Source organism: Streptopelia decaocto (genome assembly GCF_964273445.1).
Source record: "Streptopelia decaocto genome assembly, chromosome: 7".
Classification (NCBI taxonomy): Eukaryota; Metazoa; Chordata; class Aves; order Columbiformes; family Columbidae; genus Streptopelia; species Streptopelia decaocto.
In genome coordinates, this window is record NC_138661.1 from 40,733,214 (window position 1) to 40,758,083 (window position 24,870).

Here is a 24,870-nt window from a genome sequence, read left to right on the forward strand (position 1 = left end):
GGTGGGAATCACGACTGGATTTCAGTAGAGACGTAAAAGGCTCCTACAGTTGGAGGTTCGTTCTGCAGGAAGCAGAAATATGTGAAATATCTAAACACAGCCCTGGAGGATACCTTGACTCTCTATTGCTTGAGAATATCCAGAATACTGTTGAAAAATGTTGCTGCATCACTGCTGCTAAAGCAGCCTTACAGCCTGATTTCTTCATGGCTTTTTGTCTGGTCTGGTGTTCATGCCAGACCACTTGAACTTAAGTAATGGTGGTGGAACCTGCCAAGGCAAGGAAGAGTCAGTGTGCGACTTACTGACAGTGGATTCGCTTGAGCAGCCCAGCACGCTGCAAAAACAGAGGATTATAGGAGCTGTTGGGTACCTTGTGTTATTTGGTACAGACTGTCGCAGTCCCTGGCAGCCCTGTCACAGAAATTTAGATGAAAAAGGACCACAAAACATTCACCCTGTGCTAGGAGTGCCGGAAACTAAAAATGCAAGAGCTGACTGTGATTCTGAACTCTCAAAACTGTGGCAACAGAGCAGAGCTGTCTTATGGGTTTTCTGACCCAGGCCAAGTATAGGAGCCAAGGATTAAGTCTGATCTCTTTTCCGTGTGCCAATTACATCATTCCACCTGAAAAAGATAGTTGCCTCATTAAATGATGGCTCGGCTTTAGCCAGCTATCACAAAGACTGCTGCAGTATTGCAGGAGTGTCAAACTCAAGTGGGTAACCAAACACGTGTCCTGTCTCATGTTTGTGGGAGCAGCAAAAAGTAATAGTATAGGTCCTTTTAACTAGCTTGGTCTTTCTAAACATCTGAAACCAATTTTGGACAGTTTAAATAACAGTGTCCCACATGCTAAGCTTCTTCCTGTTCAATGGAATATGCTGAAAGGAAATTGCTTTGCTTAATTTCTAAAATGTTGGTTTTAAATTTTCCAAGGAAATTGTCCTACCAGCAAAGAAATTAAGTAGTGACCATGCAGCATGCCTGCTGCCCTGATTTTTCAAAGTAATAAAGAAACTCCTTGCCCCTCTGTAACTCAGCTGTTAGACTGTTTACTAAAGAAAGAGTGAAGTTAGTAACTAACACAAAATGTTATTTCCCATGGATGTCTCTGCTAATGGTGTAATGCAGTGCAGAAGTAAGATGTGCTTTTAGGGTATTTTCTGATCCCCTTCATACAAGGTGCAAGTTCAGGTAGATGTTCACTGATCTGCCTCTTTCTCTCCCACACTCAAATAGCCATTTCACTGGGAATTTCAGAAGCAGCATAGGCAGAAAACACTTTGTTCAGTCTTGGCTTATGTGTTGAGTGCAAAAACCATCAAGGCAGGTCATTGTCCACAAAGTCTCACAGACGGTAACAGACTGGGACTTTCCCTGTTTTGTCTTAAGGCAGGGGCCTCTCTTGTTTCTAGTTCAGCTAACAGTGAGCAATTCATGAATGAAACAGGTGTGCAGAAAGCTCTCCATCATGGCCTCCAGGACCTTCTTCTATGGTCATTGCCTTGCCTCCTCTGTTGATCCACCATAACAGAGCTCACAGGCTAGGTGGGAGAGGACATCTTTTTGAGAAGATACAGAGTTGACTCAGTTTTTAATTTCTTTCTTTTGCAACACCTGCGACCTTTCCCTGTCTTCTGGGAAAAGCAAACAAACAAAACCCCAAAACAAACCAACAAACAAAAATCTAATAGAGAAATAAAGCTTTTAAGGTTTTTCTATCTTGCTTGAGGGTTTTTCAGCCTAGGAATTAAAGCGCTGGGTTTTCACAAGCACATGGTGGGAAAGGTAACTGAAGTGGTTGTTGAGTGTATGTAGACTGTAAAGCAACTTTATAAGGGATGCAAGAGAAAGCAATCAATTAAAGGCTTTATGGCTTCAGGGAATGTGGGCAGAACAAGGGCTGCCCTTTTCAGGAGGAGGAGAGAGCTTCTTGGCCTGTCAGACATGTGATAGACATTAGTGGCAGGAATTACAGACAGTGCCCTGAAGAAAAAATCAAATTGTCTGTTAAAGAAGGTGTAAAATGTATATCCTTTCCTTTAACAAAAATAACTGTGTTTTTCCTCCAAAGTTCAAGCAAGTCAAGTGGCTTTCATCTTTTTTTGTGTTTGTGGCCAAACTTTCACAACTGGGTGTAAAGTTGGGAGACATTTTCTCATGTAATGTAGGGGAGTCTATCCTGTGTATTCATTCTCCTTTTGTATTCCTGGGGGAGCATTTTCAGTACAGAATGTTGGGCAAATTCTGAATGTCTTTGGTCATGATTTCAGTCAAGAAGAGAAATGTTGTTTGTACCTAGGACCACTGTGCTTTGCATGCACATGATTTTTCCTAGGATTCCTGGTAATGATACATCCTTTTCTCAGAACTAGGGTGAAGTATCCCAAGCAAGGGCAAGTCTGTCACACCTTGAAAGTTTGTATTGCCATCAAAACTCCCCTTTTGTCTTTCCCCCTGCACAGTTCTTTTGGACTGTGCTATTCACATTCCTGCTTCATTTCTTACATTTAGTAGTATCTGGACAAGCCTTTGGTAGAGACACTTTTTTTTGGAGGGGCCATACTAATTCATATAAGGAAGTGTTGCAGTCTCTGACTCTTTGAGAAGAGCAGGTAAGTTCTTTGCAGCAGACAAGAGCAAGTGGTAAGGAGAATATGCAGTAGAAAGAGAGTTATTCTCTCCTCCTTGTATATTTACAACTTCTAAAATATGATTTTGCAACATCAAAATTTATCTCACCCGTAAGGATACAAACAATCTGGATTTCAGTCCTTTGATTACCTCTTGCCATTTCTACTTAGCATTTTTTCCTGCCTTTGCTTATTTCTTTCACAGAAGTAGGCTTTTTTTTCGTAGTAGATTCAACAGCCTGACTGTCAGGCACGTTGGGGCTGCATGGTGGGTAGAAGAGCTAGCAAGAATATGTGGGGATTGCATGAGGGTGGCATGAAAATGGCTGAGACAGAACTGAAGCTGCTACCTGAACTCCTAGAAGGACTTAGGTCATAGTGACACATGTTCAAGGTCTAAGCTTATGGCCATAAAAATGCCTTTTTGAGTCTAAAAAAAATATCAATAAGGCTTTCCTTACTTCAATAAAAAGCATTGCACTGGCACAAGAAAAGTCAGTTTTATTAGGGAAGGATTGATCACATAACCAATATTAGTCTCTGCATAACTGCAGATCTTCATGACTTTCTGTTTTTCACAAAACAAACGTCATCAAATCTCAGTCACTAGTATGTGCAGGGACACACGTGCATATTCACATGCATGTTTAGTGATACCTCTAGATAAAAGCTGTGGTAACATGTGAACTGTAAGTTTCAATATTATACTGAGATACTGCCTTCTTATGTAAAAGTTCACCATAATTATGGTGTGGTATGTTTTTCCCTGACAGTGGATTTAATAAAGAATGGTGTTTGGGGCTCCTGAGCAAAATAATTCTGAGGAAGTCAGTATTTTATGGCAAAACACAAGTGCTGCTCCTCTAAAAAGGCGTAGGTCTTGTACTCCCGTACATGATTAACCCAAGATCTACCTGTAGCCTTTGGCTCCTCCTGAATGAAAACCTAAAGAAGTAGCTTTGCTACAATGTAGGACTAAATTTTGTTAAGTGTACTTTACCACTCAGAGTCATGTTCTGTAGTTCCCAGGAGGTACCATATCTAATCTTCTGCCCAGTGAAGCTGGAATTGGCAGCACAAATTGAGTTATTGAGTTGTGTTTATCTCTTCCGTCCTAGCATACATGTTTATTCCTCTTCTCTCCATGCATCTTTATTTGCTGCGACGTTTCTTCATTGTCTCTCATCTGAGAATGTGAGGTCTTCTAGGCTGGGCTTCTCCCAGCCTAAACTGTTAATAATCAATGGAAGAGCTGAAAATGGGACCAAGTTCTTGAGGGTTTTTCTTCTCCTTCTGAATTTCATAAAATATGCTTCACACAGCTCTAAGAAACCACAGCCTCATATAGCTTAAAAAGAGATGGCCAGAAGCCAACTTTCAAATAAACACTCTCTGCTCTTTCATTAAAAGAAAACATTATCATAATATTAAATTACAAGTCAAATGGTGAAGGTATCTTTCTTTGTGTACAAGATATTATCCTTTGAAGTCACAGAGCCCAGAGTGATTTTCACATGAGGGTGACCAAGTAGGAAAATGGGAAAAAGTAAACAAAACAGTAAGGTTGGTCGTTTGTCACATTCCTCTCCCGGTTATAGAAACACACGTGTTTGGATAACAAGATTATTGTTACCCACATATTTTTCTTTCCCTGAACTTTGACACCCCTTATTCTGTACTTGTTTTCTAGGATATGTTACCTTCCTGGTATGCCTCTCCATATTGACAAGAAAGGCTGGCATTGCAGCTCTACCTTTGTGAAACATTTTGAAGTCAGACATTCTATTCAAACTCTCGTTGATGCTGTTGCAAGAAAGAGTAGGAAGCTTGCCAGTGAACCTAGCTGAGATAAAGGAGAAGTTTCATGAAAAGAACTGAGAAAAAGCCAATTTTTGTCCTAGTCCTAGGTAACAAACCTATTAGATGAGACTGCTAGCAAGTAGTCCTGCTGATTATTACTATTTTTCTTCTTTTTAAAACAATGCAAATAAAACTTCTTCCTCACAGACTAGCACTCTAGCTCTTTGTAGAATGCAGAACTGGATGGTCAAGATGGGAAGTCAGGAAAGTGACTTCACAAAGCAGAATCTGAGTCTGCCTCATTCCATATTTGTGCCAACAACTATCTGTGGACTTTGTGATCGTAGTTTCTTGTGCCCTGACCCCTTCCAGCTCAGTTGGGGGCTTTATCTCTGCTGACAGGGTTTTCTTCGGCAGCTGCTGACTGGCCGTCTCTATCACAATATATCACAATGTATTTAGCATTCTAGATGTGACAAAACAACCCCCAAATCTGTTTTGTTCTGGAGTTTACTTTGGATTTTTTTGGTTCTGAACTCTGTTTTAAGGATTCCAGACACTCGCTCTTCATGCAGCTTGTACAGTTGCTACCCATTGAAGGTTGCTGTCTCTTGGAAATTCTGATGTTCACCTCTGTTAGCTGGGTAACTGGGTGACATTATTGGCAGAGTCTTGCTGTTCTGGTTTCCCAGCATGCCAGTGTTTTAGCTATTTCCCAGGTCATTTGTCTCTATATGTAAAGACATCAAGCATAGGCAGTAACAATTGCATTCTCCTCTCTTTTGTGAGTCTGAGTTGGTAAGTTCTAAATGGTATTTTGCAATAACTATCAGGTCAAATTACTCACTACTTGTCCAGCTCACTTAGCTTGATACATTTGAACTTCTTTCAAATTAATTAACAAAAATGAGAACTGTAGACATAAGTAAAGTAATCAAAATGCAGTTTAGTGTTTTGCTGTGCTATTACTGTGAAACTCCACTTCAGAAGAAATGTTAATAGCAGTTGCTCAGTAATAGTCAGTACCATTTCTGAATGGGTCTATATCAGCATCAGATCAAGGATAACCAGGAATATAATTATTCTAGCAAATCTCTCTGCTCTCTGTGCTCTGTACCTACTGCTGACTCCTCGTCTGGATGCTTTTTTCCAACAAAGTATTTGTGCTATGTTATAATCAGAGATTTCAGCCTCGTTCTTACACTTTTGTACTCTAATAAGTACTTTAAATGACACATCATGTTTCTGATATCAGACTGCATTTCAATACTAGGAGGACAATAACTGGGAGCTTCTCCTTCTGCAAGAATTTTTGCTGCCTTTACAGAGGCTCTTTGTGCACCAGCACATTAGAAGTGGCCTTGTAGCTGTAAGCATCCTTATATAATTGATAGTTTAACTGCATTTTCCACAGTCTCCCGGGAAAAAATCAAATACCTGGTATCTCTGCATCTTTCCCCCCTTCTTAATTACTCCTCCGCTCAAGTTGTATATCGGTTGGCTGGGTTTGTTTTGGTTTGTTTTTTAAGTTGTTATTGGGATGGGAGCAGCTTCTTGGGTTTTATTTTGGTTTTTTTAATGGTGAATTTGCAACACCTATGAGTTTTCTTTTTGATAGATTTATTTAGACTTTTCCTAATCCCATGTTCTTCCTTGGGCTGAGATGAATGTCATGTCTGGGGCAGTCTCAGAAGGGACACATAGAGGCTTTTGTAGTAGTAGCAACTAATTAGCAGGCTCTTTCAGTCTTTTTCTATAGGGATGTAACTCCTCTCTTTGTTTTTCATTAAAAGGAAGCTGAAGGCAGAGCCCATTTTAAAGATAATAGGTAAAGGCAAGGATAGCCTAATCTTCTTAATAAAACAGTCAATCACTAGTAAGGTTGTTGAAAGAAAAGAAGCTAGAAGAAATTCACAGCGTTATATTTTTACTACTGATTCCACAAGGAGGACCTTGTGATTTAGAAGGGAAATACGGTATGTCCAATAGCAGGAAATCATAAAGAATGTTTCTAAAGGTTGGTGTGGTCAAATGAAATGAGCACTTATGCTTCACAAATGACATTATGCATGTTAGAATGCCCTTTTTCTAATTAAACACAGATTTTTCAGCTTAAAAGATGGCATCTTGTGCTTTCCCCAATGGGTAGTTTCATATTTTTTTTTTCTGATGCATTTGTCACTGCCACATCTTGGAAACATCTGTGTATATTGAACTGGTTGGTTTATAAATCCTCTATTGAATTTAATATGTGAGTGTTTTCTCATTATTAAAAATAAATGTGGTGCAATATTTTTCTTGTTTCATTGCTGGGCAGACTGTTGTGCAAATGGCTTTGTGTGTGTTAATATCACGTGTGTGAGGGCACAGTGCACAACTGTGCGTGCTCTCTTCAAAGAAAAACTGTATTGAGAAGGACTTTGCACACAGTTTGTGCACAGGACTTTGAGTACTAGCAGGGAAACACTCTGGGAGCATGCAAGTCTTCAGGCATTTATCTCTACCATTATCCTCTCAGGGTTGCAGAATTCACTGGTAGTCATATGCTCTTCAGCAGAGTGTAGATTTTGCTATGTTTTAATGAAGCTAGGAGATTGTATTGTTTCTGATAAGAAACTGGAAAAGGCTGGAAATTTCTGCAATGTATGGGTTAGTTTCTTATCCCTCGATAGTCTCCCAACGGATTCATATAGAAGCTGAATACTGGAGGAAAGCTTGTAGCATTCCACAGCCAAGAGTCCTGGAGAAGGAAATTAGTGTTGGCTCTGATAGTTCTTCTTCTCCTTCAGATGAACCAGAAGTGTTGATAAGACACCAGTAACCAAGTCTTTGCATCACACTTTTCCTTCATTTTACTAAAAGCACCATCCCCAAGAGGCTGATCCCACCATATGTGTTACATGTAGTGACTCAGAGGGCTAAGAGCGGAGCGGGAACCCTGTTCATGAGTAGTGTCTCTGCCAGACATGATGCTGCGGCATGACAGCCCCTGTTCCAGTCTGGGAGGAGTTACCAGAGAAAGGTGGGTACCTAATAAAATTTATTTTAATGATGTATGTAGTGTCCTTAGAGCTGACTGACGCTGCTGTGCAAGGGTTAAGTTCTCAAAGGGGAATCCTTAGATAATGAAGAGCCGTGGGCAGTCATCCTTGTGTCAAAAGTAGATCAAAGACAAAAGAAGTGCCGGATACTGTGCCTTTGTGCTTGGATAGCACAGAGCAGCCCCTGAGGGATTCTTGGAGCAGTGCATATGTTTAAAGCATTCCTAAGTTTGTTCCTAGTAAAACAAGATTGGAAAGGAGTATTAAGGAACCCCAGAGATCAAGCGAGCTCAAGGACAGCTTAAAGTCACTTTTGTCCTCTCCACTTACGTTACGTTGTGTGAAATTAAGTAATGGAAAATAATTTTCTTTTTACTAAATTGAATTCTGCAGGATCAATTCCACATTCATTGTAATAATTCAATCAAAACGTGGATCTGAAAATTATATTTCTTTCACTTTCTTGCTGGCACACAATTTCTCTTTTGCTGCAAAATGTTGCACTGCTGTGCCTTAAAAGCTGAAGGACGGGGACAGAGAGCTCCTGCCACAGGCCACGAAATGCAGAGGCTTTGGAAAGCTGTTAGCTGAACACCTCCTAGAGGGCAGCTCTCTAGCAATTATGTCTCCCATTTCTCTTTTGCCTAGTTGTATTGGTCTCTCAGAGCAGTTCACGGAGGAGTTTTTTTGGCATCTTAGCATAGACTTTGATGAATACTGAATATTCTGTCTCATGGGAAACTGATTTTGGAAATCTTGTTTGATTTCAAATCATGACGAAAACTCCAAATCTTAATATTTTTCATAAGCCAAATTATTCCAAATTTATGCTTTGACTTAATGAAAATGAGTCATTCAGTATGGCAAACAGTCTATTTTGAAAGTGTTAAAATATTTTCCTCTAGCTAGCTATTACACCATTTTACTGCATTGATGTTACAAACTCTGAACTCAGAGCAGAATACAGAGTAAAGATGACACGTTTCAACCTTAACAAAATGTTATAATCATTTCCTTGTGAATATTTGGAAGATATTATTAATTCCCATTATGTAATGGAACTGGCATTTTCATATAAAAACATGCCAGGAGAAAATAGTCACTGCTCAGCATTCAACAGTCATCAGCAAAGGGTGAGGCTATGGGCCATCTTTTGAGGGAGCCCCTCTCTTCCTCTTTCTAACTCTCTCTGCACCTACAGGCTTTATATCTCCCTTCATCTTTCCTTGTGACTAATTATGTCTGTCACACCTGTGTGTGTGAATTCACACATGCATATCTCCTTTTAAGATGCAATTGGAAAAAACCTATAATGAGTGCTGTTTTGAGAGAATAAAACAATTATATTTCTTCCTCTAAATTTATGCACAAGAGCACAACATTTTTGAAGTGCTGTTCACTTAGAAGGCAAAATATATTTCTGTCTTGTATTTCTTCTTGGTTCTTCTTTGGAGCTGCTTGAAAACTCCTGGTAAGAGTTGGACACAACCCCCTTCCCACCCCCCCTCACCCCCCCCCGCTTTTATTAATCTCAGAGTTGTACATCTAATATAAGCCAGTCATCAAAGTTGTGCTCCATCTGTGATGATGGTTCCTCGTTGCTTTGTTTTAAAACAGGTATCTAGAGTGCAATTTCACATCCCTTTCCTCTAATGACAAAGCCAGCTTGAAAGGCTTGGATCCTTCCTCTTCCCCAGGCTTGTCATCCTTCTGGTTTTGACAATGCAACCATTTGTGTGACATGGCTGTTAACTAGATTGAAAATATTGAAAGTTTAACCTAAAAAAATTAACCAATGAGAAAGGAAAATTTTCCTTAAGAATGGACAGTGGTTTTATTGCAGAAAAATGAATAAATCTTTTAAGGTTTGAAATGGGAATGAAAGGTTTCAAAGAATCAAAACCTTTTTTTTTTTTTCACTTTTTTTTCCCACTTTTTTTTAATTGAACACTTCTGATATTACTCCCCACACCCCTTCTTTTTTCCACCTCTCTTTTGGCCAGGTCTTATGAACCCAAGATGATCCATATTCCCTATGAGAAAAACAGTTATGCCTCTCAATTTATTTTAAATGTTTCTTTCCCCATTGATGTGCATGGAGGAGCAAGGGAAGAAAATATACCAGATTAAGAGTTCAGGATTTGGAAATTCCACTCTCTCCAACACAGATGTGATATAAGCAGCAAATGTGTTTTTACATGCCATCACCCCAGAAACAGCAAACTTTCAGATGCAAGGCTGTAGCTCAGACCAATGAAATTCTACCAAGAAAAACAGAAGTTGATTGCCAAGTGAAGCTTTAGGTCATATGGACAAATTGCTCTTATTCAGAACCAACATTAGTACAACCTGTGTCAGCTGTCCGTATCGTGTTTGTGCACAGCTCGCAGAAATGGAGCAGATGCCTCTTCTGCTAGCAGTCACCCCAGCCTGAACAGACAGAGGAGAAAGAGAAAGAAAGAGGACGAGAAAGAGAAGAAGAATGAACCTCCACTGACCAGTGCAGCTCCAAGGTCCTTGAAAAACCTTCAGGCAGTTTGGTAGTATATAATTGATTCCTGGCAGCTTTAATAAAGGTGAAACACAATGCAAAATCCAGGCCTTATTATCTGTGAGTAATACACAGTTAGTATTATAAAAAGAGACACATGAGTAATGAGCAGCTGTGCTATAGAAGGAGACATCTTTCTAAGTTAATATGACAATATGTACACACATTGGTATGTGAATGTATGCACTGTGGAATTAATAGATTAGGAGGATGCAGTAGATGGCATATTTTTTGATTTCGAGAAGTGTTTTTGGCATGCTACTTCTTATCTGTAATTAAAATAGTCATTCAGATCTATTTCAGTAAATGTACACGTACACTGAAAACTGAATAAGACATCACAATTAGCAAGTGGCTATTCAAAGGCAATATGCCAAGTTAGGGAAGTAGTATCAAGAGGAGGACCCCAGAATTCCATCTTGCATCTTATCCACTAGGATAGCGTAGTGAGAAAAAATGCAGGTGGCACGGGGCAAACTTTTTCTGGATGAGTTCTGTCTGATAGCTGTAGCACAGTGGTGGAAACCTGCAATGTGCTGTCTTTGGTGCCAGAGCTTGAAGAGTCTTTTTTAAGTGCAGCGTAGTGATTTTATTATAAGCAAAAATTTGAGGCTTGAAAGGGTGAGTACACACTCTACAAAGCATTGGAGAGGATAAAGAGTGGTTGGACAATGTGATTCAGGAAACATCGCTGTCCAGGGAGGAACTGGCCACTGAGTGACTGCACAGAGAAAGCGAGGAAATGAGAGACAAAGCAGCATTTTGTGTCACCAGGGGCAGCGGGGAAGCAGGCGTGCTGTGAGCAGCAGGAAGGAGGACTGGAGGAATTTCATACAACTGTAAATGTCTGATCATTCTATATGTCATGGAAACTGCAGATGACCTTTGGCAATCCAAGTGAATGTTATAACAGGGAGTTGCTCAGTGCCTGGTTGTGAAAAGCTCTTCAGATTGATCCACTTACCACCCTTCAAGGAAGATTCTTGTCAGCAGTCAGTAGGTGGGCAAGGAAGTGGTGTTCTGTCTTTTGTGGATGGGAAACCAGATAGGATTGCAGCAGCTGAGTGGGTTCTCTGAAGTAAATAAGCAAGGAGCTACCAAGGATAGTCTGTACTAGCATAAATTACTGGTTTCAGTTTTGTAGAATGCAATTGTTTTTTAGAAATTTTCTAATGGTACCAAAGAAGGACCTACAAGGTATGTTCTTAGATGCCATTCACGTTCTGCCCATAAAACAAAACAGAAAGTTAAAATAAGTCTGTAAGTATTCTGCTAGCCCGACATGTTGTATGCGACTTGGATGTATGAAATGCATGTCTGTGTCCCCTGGGCAAAAGAGGCTGTGTGGTTTGCCTGGCCTTCAGCTCACTGGAGGGGAAAACCTGCTAGCCTTGTTAAGACAGATTTGTTTGGATGGTATTATATTAGCTACCAAGGGAAATTATAGAAAAGTAAGGAATAAAAATTACTTGTTTAACAGAGAGTGAAGGTGTTGAGAATAAAATTAATCAACACACCAAGGTCTGAAAGGTGCCTACTGCCAACATGATGAAGCTGGCTAACAAATAAGTGGCAACAGAATGGACTTACTAATTTCTAAACCTAAATGCTGATAAGATGAAATTTCTCTGATTAGAAGGGAGGATTCTTGTGATTGGATTCAAAGGACAGAAGTAGGCTGAGAACAGCATCACATGGCAGAAATTACATCTCCTATATCCCCAGCCATTGAACCAGATGATCGCAAAGGCCAAAAGATCAGCTAATACCTAAAATATTGATGTGCTTTCTCATGATTGCTATAGACTGTCAAATCCAACTAAAGACCTGGAAGAAATACTAACTAGCCTGCTGTGTGTAAGGGGAGAAAAAAAAGCTTTTGTGTGTGTGAATCCTTGAATACAAGTGACATATTGGAGTTTTCATTCTGCCAGCATGAGACCATCTTTGCAAATGTTGAGTAGATGACAATACCTGAATGCAAATCCTCATATCACATGTTAGGATATTGTCTTAGACCTATTCTCAGCAAATAAAGAATTGAGGTAGGAACTTAGCTGAGAACTAAACTTATACAAATGATTGTGGCTTGAATACACACTTCTTTGAAAAAGAATAAAATCTGAAGTGGTCTGATATGTATTTTGGCCTAGATGTTCAAATAAATGGACTTTGGTGCCTAAATAACATCTGAAGTATTTTATCTTGCTACTCCAAGAGAGACAAATCTCCCAAAGTTTAAAACAACATCACACTAACTCAGTTGAAAGAAAGGCTGTGGACATAAAAATGCAGATAACAATTGGTTGTGTAAACAGCTAGAAAGCCACAAACATATAGCTGAAAGGGCAGGCTATGCTGGTATAAAAATAAGGAATAAAGTACATTACTTGCATCTTAGCAACCATATGAATCTGTCATACTTGTGTGTAGTAGGTTTGTCAATAATAGAGTCAAAAAGAAAAAGAGTTCAATAAAAAATTCTAGGAAAAAGCAAAAACCAATAATTGATACTTCACTGTCTTATAGAAATAATGTAATAGTTTTCATTACAACACAAAGATGTTATGAAAAAGCAGTTATTTAAATGCCTGGTTTGTAAAAGGCATCAAGGCAACTCGTGTTCAAGAATTTTGAAAGAACTAGCTATGGAACTTTGAAAGACATCCATGTTGAATTTTTCAGTAAGTGTTGGGATACTGAAGAAATTGTTGAGAACTGCAAAAAAATTAATGTTGCATTAGTATGTAAAAAGGGTAAATAGAATGTGTTGAATGGCTGTATTTAATTAAATGTGTTGAAATACACTCTACTCATGTGAATAAGACTACTTGGTAATATAAAGATTGTTGCCTTAACATCAGTCTGAATAAGAATATCAGAACCCTTGCTATAGGATCAAAGAGCTAGAAAATTATTTATAATTGCATGTCAGTCTGAAGGGCTCATTTGGAAAGAGTTCTTGGTGCAGTGTCATTTTTTTAATGAGTTTACAAGTTTTGTGAAATTCAGTGTATATGTAGTACATTCCAACTTTGGTCATGTACCTGAACTGGTAATGTTTGATATATACTTTAATGCATGCTTGTGCTGGTACAAATCACTATGTCACATGTAGGTTTAGAGCAAAAATATAAATAGGAATCATTGTTGATTAACTCAGTCTGTAAGTTTCCTGTAAGGGTAAATTCTAGGCTGTGTGTGGTTTAACAGTGACATTTCCAAACTTAAAGTTGTAAAAATTCACGAAAGAGAGGGATTATTTATTGAGATGGAAGTGGAAGGTTTAGGAGTAATTGAAAAGTACTGGGATAGGTAGTAGACAGAGAGTCTTCTTTTTGTCTAGTCTGACTTCCTGACAGTCAGATCTATTTATATATTAGTTTATCTACTCAGAGAGGCAGAGATAAATATTGAGTAGCTATTTTTATATTAGATGGGAAAAAACACTAGAAAATGCTCTGAAGGAAATTTCTGTTTTGGCAGGAAGATGGCTTGGCTGACCTGGAATTGATTTCCCATCATGAGTTCTCTAAGTATTTTCTGTAATTTTCTTCTCTTCTGCAAAGTAACATAAAGATTCAGGAAAAATTTCAGCCCTGGAGGTGTCTGAATGCTTTTTTTTCTGTAAGATAGTGAAAGAAATGGAATTACCTTCTGAGTGCTGAAGGCTTCTGGTTTTACTGTGTTTGATTACAGAAAAAGCGATGGATTTGTGCTGTGCTCTGAAAAGATCCCATATTTTTGCCATGACAGTTGAATATTGTTACATGTACTGTTTCTTCCTAATCACTTTATGTTCCTTGATGGCAGACTTAGCTCAAAATCACAGATCTCCTTTCTCTCCGCCTTTTATTTCTTTTCACTTAAATCATTGTCTTTTGCTGTTCAAGACAGATAAATTATGTAGTTATTAAGAGACAGCCTTTATTACTTGTTTAATGCTGAAGTTCATGTAATGCGAGAATTATATACAGCATGTATGAGAGGATATGATGTGGGTTATTGGAAGCATCCCTAGAGTTCCCAGTTTCAAAGGAAAGTGAAGAATAGTTTATGTTAGTGATTGTGTTCACTTGATTTTCAGTTCAATCAGAGGTGTTGAATGAGTGAGAAAGAAAAATATTGGAGACATCAAGTAAGAGTGTAGGCTGGACTGGAATGTTACAAAACCACTATCCAGATCTCATGCATGGATTCATCATACTATGAGTCCCCTTCTATTTAGTCATAGCCAGAAATTCCTTGCCACAGGAAAGAAATGAATGGGGGTATATTTCTGTGGATGCCTATGAACAAATTCCCTATACCATTTGGTATAGGGTGTTCTGTCCAAGTATATTTTGTCTTTCAGTGAACTTGGCTGTAGTGACTGATTTTCCTTCCTCTTGTATGTCAAATTCAGTAAGTGGCATCTTCCCCGAGTAGGTGAGTAGTGTTACTATGAGGCATTTGAATGAACCCTCTTGGCTATTTGCCAAAATTGAACAGGATGTTACTGACAGTCTGCGCAGTGGATAATGTAATTAGCAGATTAAGTTTTATGCAGTGCTCTTTGTGACAAAGCTGTCACTAAGTTTTTGTATATCATAATACCAGACAAGCAAACTTTTTTAGACATTTATCTCAATGGTACAAAAAATGTTTTTATCCTGTTTGTTTCAGCCATCACCAATGGTAATGGAAATTTTTTTTCACACTAAAGCAGTAAATTCGTGTTTCAAGTAGCTTAGGCCTCTGTTCATGGTATTCTGCCACTGGAACTTGTATTTACTAATGAGAAAGAAGGGGAAAATCCCAAAGATGTTTATGTAATTGGGGGCGGGGGGAGCACAAGTCAAATATTTTGATTAAGTTTTAGTGGAACTTCTGCTGTGGCTGTACTGTGTTTTGTGCGTCCATGATATTCAGGCTGTTTCCAAAATACATTAACAGCTTGGGGTATGTGAGGAGATGAGTGGGTGGAACAGACTTTACAGAAAGCCCTGAGGGAAGTGAATACTGAAGCTACAGCAGCACTTAACAAAGATGAAGAGATATAGAACTCAACAACACCTCAACAGACACAGAACTTAATTTGGGAGGAGCAGACTCAAGTTGTCAAGAGGTTTTGTTCTATTCCAGCAGAATTTCTTTTAATATGGTGAAATAGATTTGTTTGCAATATGTGATTGATTTTTAGCATGGATTTCTGGTCAGGTTTATGAGGCGATTTCCCCATTCTTTTCATAAGGCAAGCCAAGAAAGGCAAGCCTTTCCTAAGGCTGGCCAAACAAGAATTCACATTCTTTTTGAGGATTTAATCCAATTATTGAAGATACCTTACTTAGCAGACCAGTGTCAGTGTCTTATCTACAGTGCAGAGTCATCTTTTCAAACACTCCTGCCTCTACATATTTGAACACAGAGGCAGGAGGAAGTGTGATGTTTGACAGCTGGGCTGTGGAGACCACAGATCAGCCTGTGTCTGCTGCAGCATGATGCTGTTCTGTTCTAAAGTTATCCTTTCCTTGGAACCCCATAAAGACTGATGGCTGTCTTCAGTACTATAATAAAAGATGGACGGATACAGCATTCTCATGCAATGAAACATTCCACAACATTTAACTCACTGCGTGATCCACATTGTCGTATATATTAGAATGAAAATCGTTTTGGCAGTTTAAAATCAGAGCAGGTATTGCTGAAAAACTAAAAGTTTGAAAAAGCTGAACATATGCTCTGAGTTTTGGGGTTTGTTTTCTAGATCCTTCTGTATATTTTCATAATATTACTGTTCAAATTAGTTCTGTTGAGAATTCCTTGGCTGTTATCAATGGCATGTACCTACATCTTTGTCTCAGCTGCAATTCATGTGAATAGGATTCCTATCTCCTTTGACATGATTTCACATTTTTATATTGCTGAATTGATAACACACATGGCTGAGGTTTGAAAGCAACTCATTTTGCATCTTTCTGTCTTTGAACACCTTTTGCAAAGAAATATGTTTGTTCTGGTCAACTTGTTTGTGATTCCTATAAAAGAAAACACCAGGGACAACCTTAAATAAAAATTACTGCATGCTTAGTTTAGGACTTGTGTATTTTCACGTGCACAGATTAAATAAATAAAAAAGCCATTGTTGGTATGAGCTGTTCCAAAGAGAAGTCAGAAGGTAAGGAAAACTAAATTGCCAGAAGTACTACAATGAATAATACTTTGGTAAACTTGTTTTACTTTGACTAACAAAAATTAAATCAAGAAGGACACACCTATTTAAAACCAGCTAATCTTAACATGCTGAATTTAATATTCACGATAGTGAAGTAGAAAACAATTTCTATGGCCTTTTATATCTTCTGAGATGTGCATCTTTTTTCCAGCATAACCAAACTTTAGATCAAGACTCTTAGGATCTTATCTGAATAAAAATGCACAAATGTATTGGTGTCATAATTATGATCAAAGGTCACAGTTACTGATGAAGGTTTATATAGATATATGGCAAATGGATCCCTGAGATAGAGCACTGCAGGCAGATTAATAAGAAGGGTAATGGAGAGACCATGTATTATTAGGTATTAGACACAAGAAAGTTACCTGATTCCTTTGAAAATCCATGCTTCGTGTCTGGCAGTAAGAAATGCATTTGTTCTCTGGATATGTGCAACAATGCAAAGGTTTCATTAGCGTTAGTTTCAGACGGGGCGTTGTTCTTGTGTGGTGAAGAGGAGAGCACTTGTGCAGGTGCTCCCAAAAGACTGCTGATACATCCATGTTGTGTATTGTATGGCTAACATATATCTTACCATTGAACTCCTCTTCTAATCATAGAATGGTTTGGGTCAAAAGGGACCTTTAAAGATCATCTAGTCCAATCCCCCTGCCATAGGCAGGGACATCTTTCACTGCATCAGCTTGCTCAAAGCCCCATCCAACATGAATGCTTCATAGGTACAGCTACTGTTACTGCAACATAGGAACTACTGGAATATACAGTGTCTCTTTAGAAGTTATTTACTGGTAAAAATCGGGGTGGGTAAAGAATAGGAAAGATCACATTAATAAGTAAAGTATTTTGTTGTAGTTATGCTTTCCGGGAAGCGGTAGGGTATTTTGAAACACTAACAGGACAGTGTTGCACCACTACACTCTAAGGAGGGTGGATGTAATATAACAGGGCTTTGTTGAATATATGTTCATGTTTAAAATTATGAGAGCATAGTTTTGTATAGAAATGCCAAACTCTTCCCTTGTTCTTTCTGTTTTGTCACAGTTATTGTCTCCTTTTCTGGATCACATGAAGAAAATTCTTCTTCACCAAATTCACCTCAGAACCTGTCCCAGATAAAAAACAGGATGGTGTCATTGCATCAGCCTTCTAAACCAGGTACTACAAGTCCTCTTCCTTATTTCTACTTCAGAATGTAAATACAAGGTAGATGCTGGTAGTCACAAGGACACTTTGACAGAAAGTTGTGCCCCTGGCTTTCTGACAGAAAATGGAACAATGACCCCAAAAGGCCAGCATAACCTTAAGGGAATCCCTAGTTCCTTATAAAAACAAACAAGCAGTAAATATTTATTTATTTATTTATTTATTTATTTATTTATTTATTTATTTATTTATTTATTTTTTCGATCTCCATCAGCACAGTGAAATCCACCAGATTTGGCTTTGGGAGTTCTTGAAATAAAAGCTGATTTGTGGAGCTGCTTTCCAGCAACTATAGAACAAACCACCTTTCTTCGTACCTTTTTCTCCTTTTCTCTTTCCTTGGGGGAGGGCAGAGAAGGGTTAACAGAGAGCATCTGCCACGCTCATTGTTGTCCTGCAATAAACAGTGACAATACCAAATGAAGTTTTTTTTCAACTGTGGTTTTCTTTTTCTAGGCATTGTAAAAGCCCAGTGAGCTGGACAAAATGCTTGTGAGATAGGTAGGATGAATTTGATCTTACTGTGGTTCCAGGACAGACATAGGAAATACAATACTTTATAAATGCCTAAGAGAATGAACCACTTGCTGTCAGTGGTGTGGAATCTTGGAAATTGAAAGGATACCTTTTCATTTAGTGAAATAATCACAGAATGGCTGAGGCTGGAAGGAACCTCTTCAGATGATCTAGTCCAAGCCCCACCCCCCCGGCTCAAGTAGAGTCAGCTAGACCTGGTTGCCCATGACAGTATCCAAATATATCTCCGCAAATAGAGACTGCACAAATTCTCTGGATGGCCTGTTCCAGTGTTTGACCACTCTTACGGCAAAAAAAAAGTGTTTTCTTGTGTTCAGACTGAATTTCCTGATTTTTTGTTTGTTTGTTTGTTTAATTTTTGCCCGTTTCCTCTTGTTCTGTCAAGTGGACACTACTGAGAAGTGTCTGGATTCCTCTTCATTCTCTTCTATCAAGTGTTTGTACACATTGATAAAATCCCCTTGAGCATTCTCTTCAACATGCTGAACATTCCCAGCTCTGTCAACTTCTCCTCTTATGAAAGATGTTCCAGTCCCTCAGTCATCTTTGTGGACCCATGCTGGACTTACTCCAGTAAGTCCATTTTTTTCTTGTGTGGGGGAGCCCAGAGCTGGGCACAGTACTCCAGATGTGGTCTCAGCAGTGCTGAGTAGAGGGGGAGGATCACCTCTCTCCCATCTGCTGGCAGTGCTTTTCCTAATGCAGCCCAGAAGGCTGTTGGCCACCTTTGTTATAAGAGTACATTGCTGGCTTGTGGACAGCTGCTTGTCCATCGGGACCCCAAAGTCCTTCAGAGCTGTTTTGCAGCCAGTCAGCCCCTAGCATGTACAGGTGCCAGGGGTTATTCCTACCCTGGTGCAGGACTTGGCATTTCCTTCTGTCAAACTTCAAAAGGTAGCTATCAACCCCATCTCCAGCCTGTCCAGGCTGCTCTGAATGGCAGCACAGCCATCTGGTGTGTCAGCTGCTCCTCCTGGTTTTGTGACTTTATGAACCTGCTGAGGGTGCAATCTCCCCCTTCAATCCAGGTCATTAATGAAGATGCTAAACAAGAAAGAAAGGCCTGTGCATGCTAGAAAAGTCACACACGTTCCTCACAGGAGATGGCAATGTGACCTGGACTTGCCAGAGAGGCGTTCCTTATAGTAACATTTTGCAGATGGTATCTAATTATTTACAGTGAGAACCACCTTTCTGACGTGCCCTATGACTGTCCATGAGCTTTCCTTCAGAGCACTTTTGTAACACCTTAAAATGTCCTTTTCTGATTGTAGTAAAATAGATCTATTTATCTCTCTAATTTACTTTTTTTTCCTTTTCATGTCTGTCACACTTTGCCTTTCTGGGGACCTAGACTTGAGGTTCTCCAGGTTCATAAGTACTAAGCAAAGCTGGATATGAAGCATCTGTAAGGCGGTACACAGTAGTGTCAGAGGTTGCAGGTTTCAGTGTTCTCTTAAACTGTGACCACACAGGTGTACCCAGTTCTCCTGCCCTGCAATTTATGCTGAACAACAGCTTCTTGTTGATTGATCTTTCCACCACAACGCGATGCACATGATCTGTTGCCAGAGAGCTCAGAGGCCTTTTTCTTACCAGTTGTCAACAACTTGTCCCATCTATTTCAGACTCTTCTTCCAGGCATTCAGATCCTCCCAGGACTCAGGTTGTGGCAGATAGGCTTTATATAGTCCAAAAAGTATGGGAATTAGGTGCTTCTGAAGGAGAACATTGTATTCACTCACATGAGCTGCAAACTGCTTTTGTTATGTCAGACATGTTCGAAGGATTAAATCTGCATTGCTACTGCACGCAGGGGTATTTGTAAGATTTAATGAAATGATTTTGTCATAAATATTAGTTTCAAGTAATCGTCTATTTAAGAAAGAAAGGGAATTTTTTTCTTTCCTGAGCAGTCACTTTGCTCTCTTGAACTGTCGTGTTGTTGTGAGAGAAATTGCTTTCTGGGTTTTATGACCAACTAAATTTTTACCTGATAAAAATATTACTGCTACTGGCAGTAAGTCTGTGGGTACTAAATTAACCTGTCAAACTTCAATAGATTTGAAACAGCACAGCAGGTCTGGATCAGGCCTCTGCTTTGTGTCACACAGCCATGGAGTTTCTGAGATGTTGAGATCCCTAAAGCTGTTTTACTGGATCATCAAACCATCGCCTGGAGCTGTGCACAAACATCTTTCCCTGGATCTGCAGAACCAGGAGAGTGGCTGGTGTCCTCCCTCCTGTGCCTGGCTGGAAGGTGGCATTGCATATGCACACACACACCTTGACAGTTCACCTGCTTGTGGCTTCCATTTGAAATTGATGGACTGAACGGTGCAGTAGGCCTTTACTAAGCCATATGGATTTGAGGAGGTGGGCTCAGAAGCTCTTCAGGTTGTTGGCCCAGCTGGTAGGTTGAGAGAGGCAGTGACCTCCAGTTCCAGGCAGGGCTGCAGGGGTGGGAGTTCAAAGCCTGTCTCAAGCCACAGCGATCTGCAACATCTGCATTTCTCTTACCCCCTGCATACTAGGTGCTGTTTTATAAAAATATAGTTACAGTCAACTTTAAAAATTAGGAAAACATTTGTCTGCTTTGGCTGTTGCACTCAGAAGATGCTTCCATTTCTTCTTTTTTGAAAGTTTAGTTAAAGTATAGCCAATCTTCTGGAGGCTCTTATGTTTTTATTTCTGCCCCACCTATGTTGCCTGTGCAACCAACTATCCTTGTTATATCCCTGGCCTTAATTCTGTTCTTCATTCCTGTCTTGTCTCCTCCCCAGAAACAGAACTACCAAAGGGATAAATTATATCACTCATGTTTGCAAGGTCTGAATACCCTATGAGTGTCAGGATCCCAAATACAAATGTTCAGTCTCTTATTATTTCTCATATGGCCTGGAGGTCCTCCAGTTATTACTGTAATATTATTATTACTACTGAAAATAAATATCATGAAGTTAATATCAACTTACCATGTCTATTCATCCCCCTCTGTGTGGGAGAGCTTTGTGCAGCTAACATCCCTTCAGGGACTTATTGATGAGAGAACAGTGAATTACTTCTTCTCTGGTTTATAATATGCTGATTATGAAAAATTCTGACCAGGATGATCTAGTGTTCTCAATGATGCGAATGGGGTCTGGAGTTTGTTATGGTGTTCTTGTCCATTCTGCCAGAGGAAAGCAAAGCTGTTTTAAAAACACAAATAAATAAAAAATATGTAAAATTGCATTGTTTGGCTATTTTGCTTGAGACCCTGTCAAGCTCTTTCTATTGCTGAGAGAGGGTTGACCTTAGAGTTTCATTTCTTCCCCTCTGCCAAAATGCTAAATCCATTCAGTTTCAATATCCTTGCTGCACCAGGTATTATTCTCATTCAGGATTTTATGTACATGTGTGCTAGACTTTCCAGTGCTGCAAATTCATTGGTAATACCAGTGGGAGGATACTGATTTACACCTGCCAAGAATCTGCAGGGTTGTTTTTCTTTCTGGCATGTTCCTGCAACCACCCTGGGAGAGACTCTGTTGTTATTGCATGAGACAAACTTCCTTTTTCCCATTCAACTCATCAATTTCTTGGGAGACATGGCCCCATACACTGTAGATCTGCTCATTCATGTGCTTGCATCACCCCTGCCCTTTGAACTGGGGAAGACCTCAGTGAAACCTTTGGTTTCTCATAACAGAAATCTCTTGTGTCATCGGCTCAAGCTGTTCATGGGTGACGTCTACAGACAATTTTGGAAAACCGGACTGGGTGTTATCTTCACTTGATGTCCTGGTGTCTCAGGAGAGGCAGCAACTGCTTCTGGAAAACAGTTCCTCCCGTGGGGATGTTGAAGGTAGGCAGAGCTACAGTTCCCCTCAAGTGGACATGTGCTTTCTCCCAGCACTGGTAGCAGCTGTGGGTGCAGCAGCAGGAGGCAGCAGGCTGAGGCCTCCAGCACTTGCCACTGAAAACGCTGCCATATGCACAACTTGTAAGCGCGCTGTCAGTGCCCAGGAGTCACTAAGAGCCACATAATGTGTGTGTACTGCCTGAGTTGTGTGTGTATGTACCTCGTATACAGCCAGCCCCTTTATATGTTCCTTTTGTATGTCCCTGTTCTTTGCTTACAGAGACTGGATTTTTCTTAGGAAGCTCAATCATTTACAAGCCAGGGCTGGCTCCACATGTCTGCTGTCTGAATTGCAAAGTCTTTCGCTTTCGTTTTGTTGAACATCTTCACGCTGCTTTGTTTGGTTTCTTCTCTTGTCATTCCTTCTATCACTTCTTATTTCCGTAATTTTTATTTTATTATCCTTTCTCTACTCTTTTTTTTTTTTTTTTTTTTTGTGCATAGTCCTCTCCTTTCTTCTCACGATTCCTTTCTTCAAATTCTTTATCCATTTTTTCTCTTATTATCTCTCTTCCATCCACACTGTGTGTCTCTTTTGTTTTGTTTTGTTTTGTTTTATTTCCTCACAGGGGACATTTTCCTCCTGAACACCAGTAGGCTCCCAGATAGATGTGAGTTCAGCCTGCATAGCCCCATCCTGCCTGGGAGCTTGGACTCTTGCTTGCTGGAACTGGCCATATATTCACAGGATGCTGTTCCTCTCCTCCAGAGGTTCACAGTTGAAATCAGATATGTGGAGACAAACAGAAGTATAATAATTTATCTGAGAGCTGGCCATGAGGAGGATGCCAGGTAAGACCATTGATTTGCAGCTGTTTAGACTTTGAATTGCAGGGTAAGGTGAAGTCCCTCCAGACCACTGTTTATCAGCATTTTCGCCCTTCTTGAGATCATTGCTGCTGTTATAGCAGAAAATGAAGGTAGAACTCTCAGGACTAAAGCATGCAGCTTCCTGACAGGATGTCTGTAACAGACCCAGGTTTTGTGTGTTGCTTTTGCAAAGAACACACTTGCTTGGGACTCACTCTTCTCCCCTCACATTTGGAAGGGTCAAGAGCAATTGACTCTCTCACTGATGCTGGGAATATAGCTGTAATATGCACTCAGTCCAAAGACTGAATTGGCAACATGACTTATATCCTCCAAGTATTTGAGGGGTCCTATCATTGTTACAAGGGTCACATTTGTCATTTTGAGGTAGGGTTATCTTTACCTGTTTTCTAATTTCTTCCTGTCTGCTAAGTTCAGGAGCATCCTCTTCTGCTTCATTTGCAGAGTTCAGGGAGGGGAAAAACAGAGGCTAGAGGTGAGAAAAGGTGAAGATGAAAAAAGGAAGCGCAGCAACCCTGGGTCTTGTCCTGTATTCTCTCCTCTTTGATCTTCCCACTGCTTTCCTTTTTCATTCCAGTGTGTAGCAGAATGCAGCTAGGAGAAGAAATGGGCAAAATTAATTAATTACAGCAAGAAAAGAAGGAGAAAAGTCCATGTCATCAGATTTTGCCATTTTCCATGTGCTAGTTTTTCCTTTGCTGCGATCTGCCTTGTAAGAACCTGGATCAGACTCACAACACAGCTTTTTATTTCCATCACCTGACTGACTCCCATGGAGAACTTAAGCAATAGATCCCAGTTCTTGTTTTCTTTGAATTCTTTGGCACTCCCCAGACTGCCATAGATGTCTGTAGCCAAGACTCCTGGTCAGCCAAAGATAACAGAGTTTGACTAAAAAAAGTATTTATTTTCCTTCAGATCCCTCTCTCTCTCTCTCTCCTGCTTTTAGCTGTTGCTCACTTCCTTCCTGGCTACTCCTTCCCCTTCTTGTCAATTTCACAAGGAAACTCTTGCATTTTATGAGATCAGTTTCTAATGTCCTCTTTTTACCTATAGCTGCCATTGCTGCTTTTGAGTGTTTGACAAGCCTCTGCAACTGCAGCCAAAGCTCCATTCCCCTCTAATAAGCACATAAAACACACTTTTGATTTGCCTAACTGGCCAGACCAGGCTTTGATCAAAATCAGTGCAGTGTCTCTGGAATGGATCATAGATGTTGTTCAACAGTTTATTTGAGCACTGCAAAACAATTCTACCTGAAATCAAGATTATCATCTATCTAAAAGTGATGACATTAGAATGGAGTAAGCTTTACTGGAAGTTGGCACAGACATTGGTATTACTTTTTCTTAGTGAATGAAATGAAACACTGGTAAGATCAGAGGGTTTAGTATTAAGGTTTTAAAGATGGAAGGTGACTGAGTCCTGTTTTAAATCAAGACAGAAGGGAGGGGAAGGAACAGATAGAAGCAGAGTTAGGAGCCATTTTAGGTCAAATAACTTTCCTTTTCTCCCTCATTATGTGGAAAATCTTTAAAATCTCTGCACAGTTCCAGAAAAATCTGAGTGTGCAGGTAGGACAAAAAATTATTTCTAACAGTGATTTAGCTGCTTCTCATTAGGCAGATAGTCTGAAATGAACATTCCCTCCACAAGTAAGATTTTAACAGTATTGGTTGTTAAGAAGAGAGACCATCCTGAAGCGTTCCTGCTTTCCAGGGGCTTTCCATAGGAGTTCTACAGGCTTTTGTTTTAACCAAACACTGCCACACAATTTAGAGCAGAACAAGGAGGAGAAAGAGCAAATGACCTTGAGATAGATGCCTATGTGTAGTACATAGTTTAACCATTGACAGTTACTACCAAGGGACTGTCGTGAGATCAAAGTAGAAACTTAGATATAGAAAAAAGGCTAGATTACACTTTTCCAGATAATCTGGCACTCCAGAAAATCCTGCTTCAGTCCCTTTTATCACGCCTCAATTCCAGGATCAAGCTGTACTTTTTCATAAATTCCAGCTGTACCAGGTCACTTCAGTGAACTGTCCCCTTTCTGGACCTGGAGATATTCTCCTGATGGTGTTTCTTTCTTCAGGATCCATCAGCTACACAGTTCCCAAAAGCCTGGATACGTGTCATGCATGAGAGA

At 39.7% G+C, this 24,870-nt stretch overlaps 1 protein-coding gene across 1 annotated transcript in view; it reads left to right on the top strand.

Annotated features, from left to right (window-relative positions):
• LTK (leukocyte receptor tyrosine kinase) overlaps positions 1 to 24,870 on the top strand; it is a gene marked incomplete at both ends in the record, with an annotated part of 94,782 nt that overhangs the window by 24,478 nt on the left and 45,434 nt on the right. The window contains 3 exons of the mRNA XM_082058335.1: positions 17,288 to 17,401; positions 21,678 to 21,833; positions 22,460 to 22,682. Of these exons, the coding sequence (XP_081914461.1) occupies positions 17,288 to 17,401; positions 21,678 to 21,833; positions 22,460 to 22,682 (493 nt within the window). The remainder of the gene's footprint in view (positions 1 to 17,287; positions 17,402 to 21,677; positions 21,834 to 22,459; positions 22,683 to 24,870) is intronic.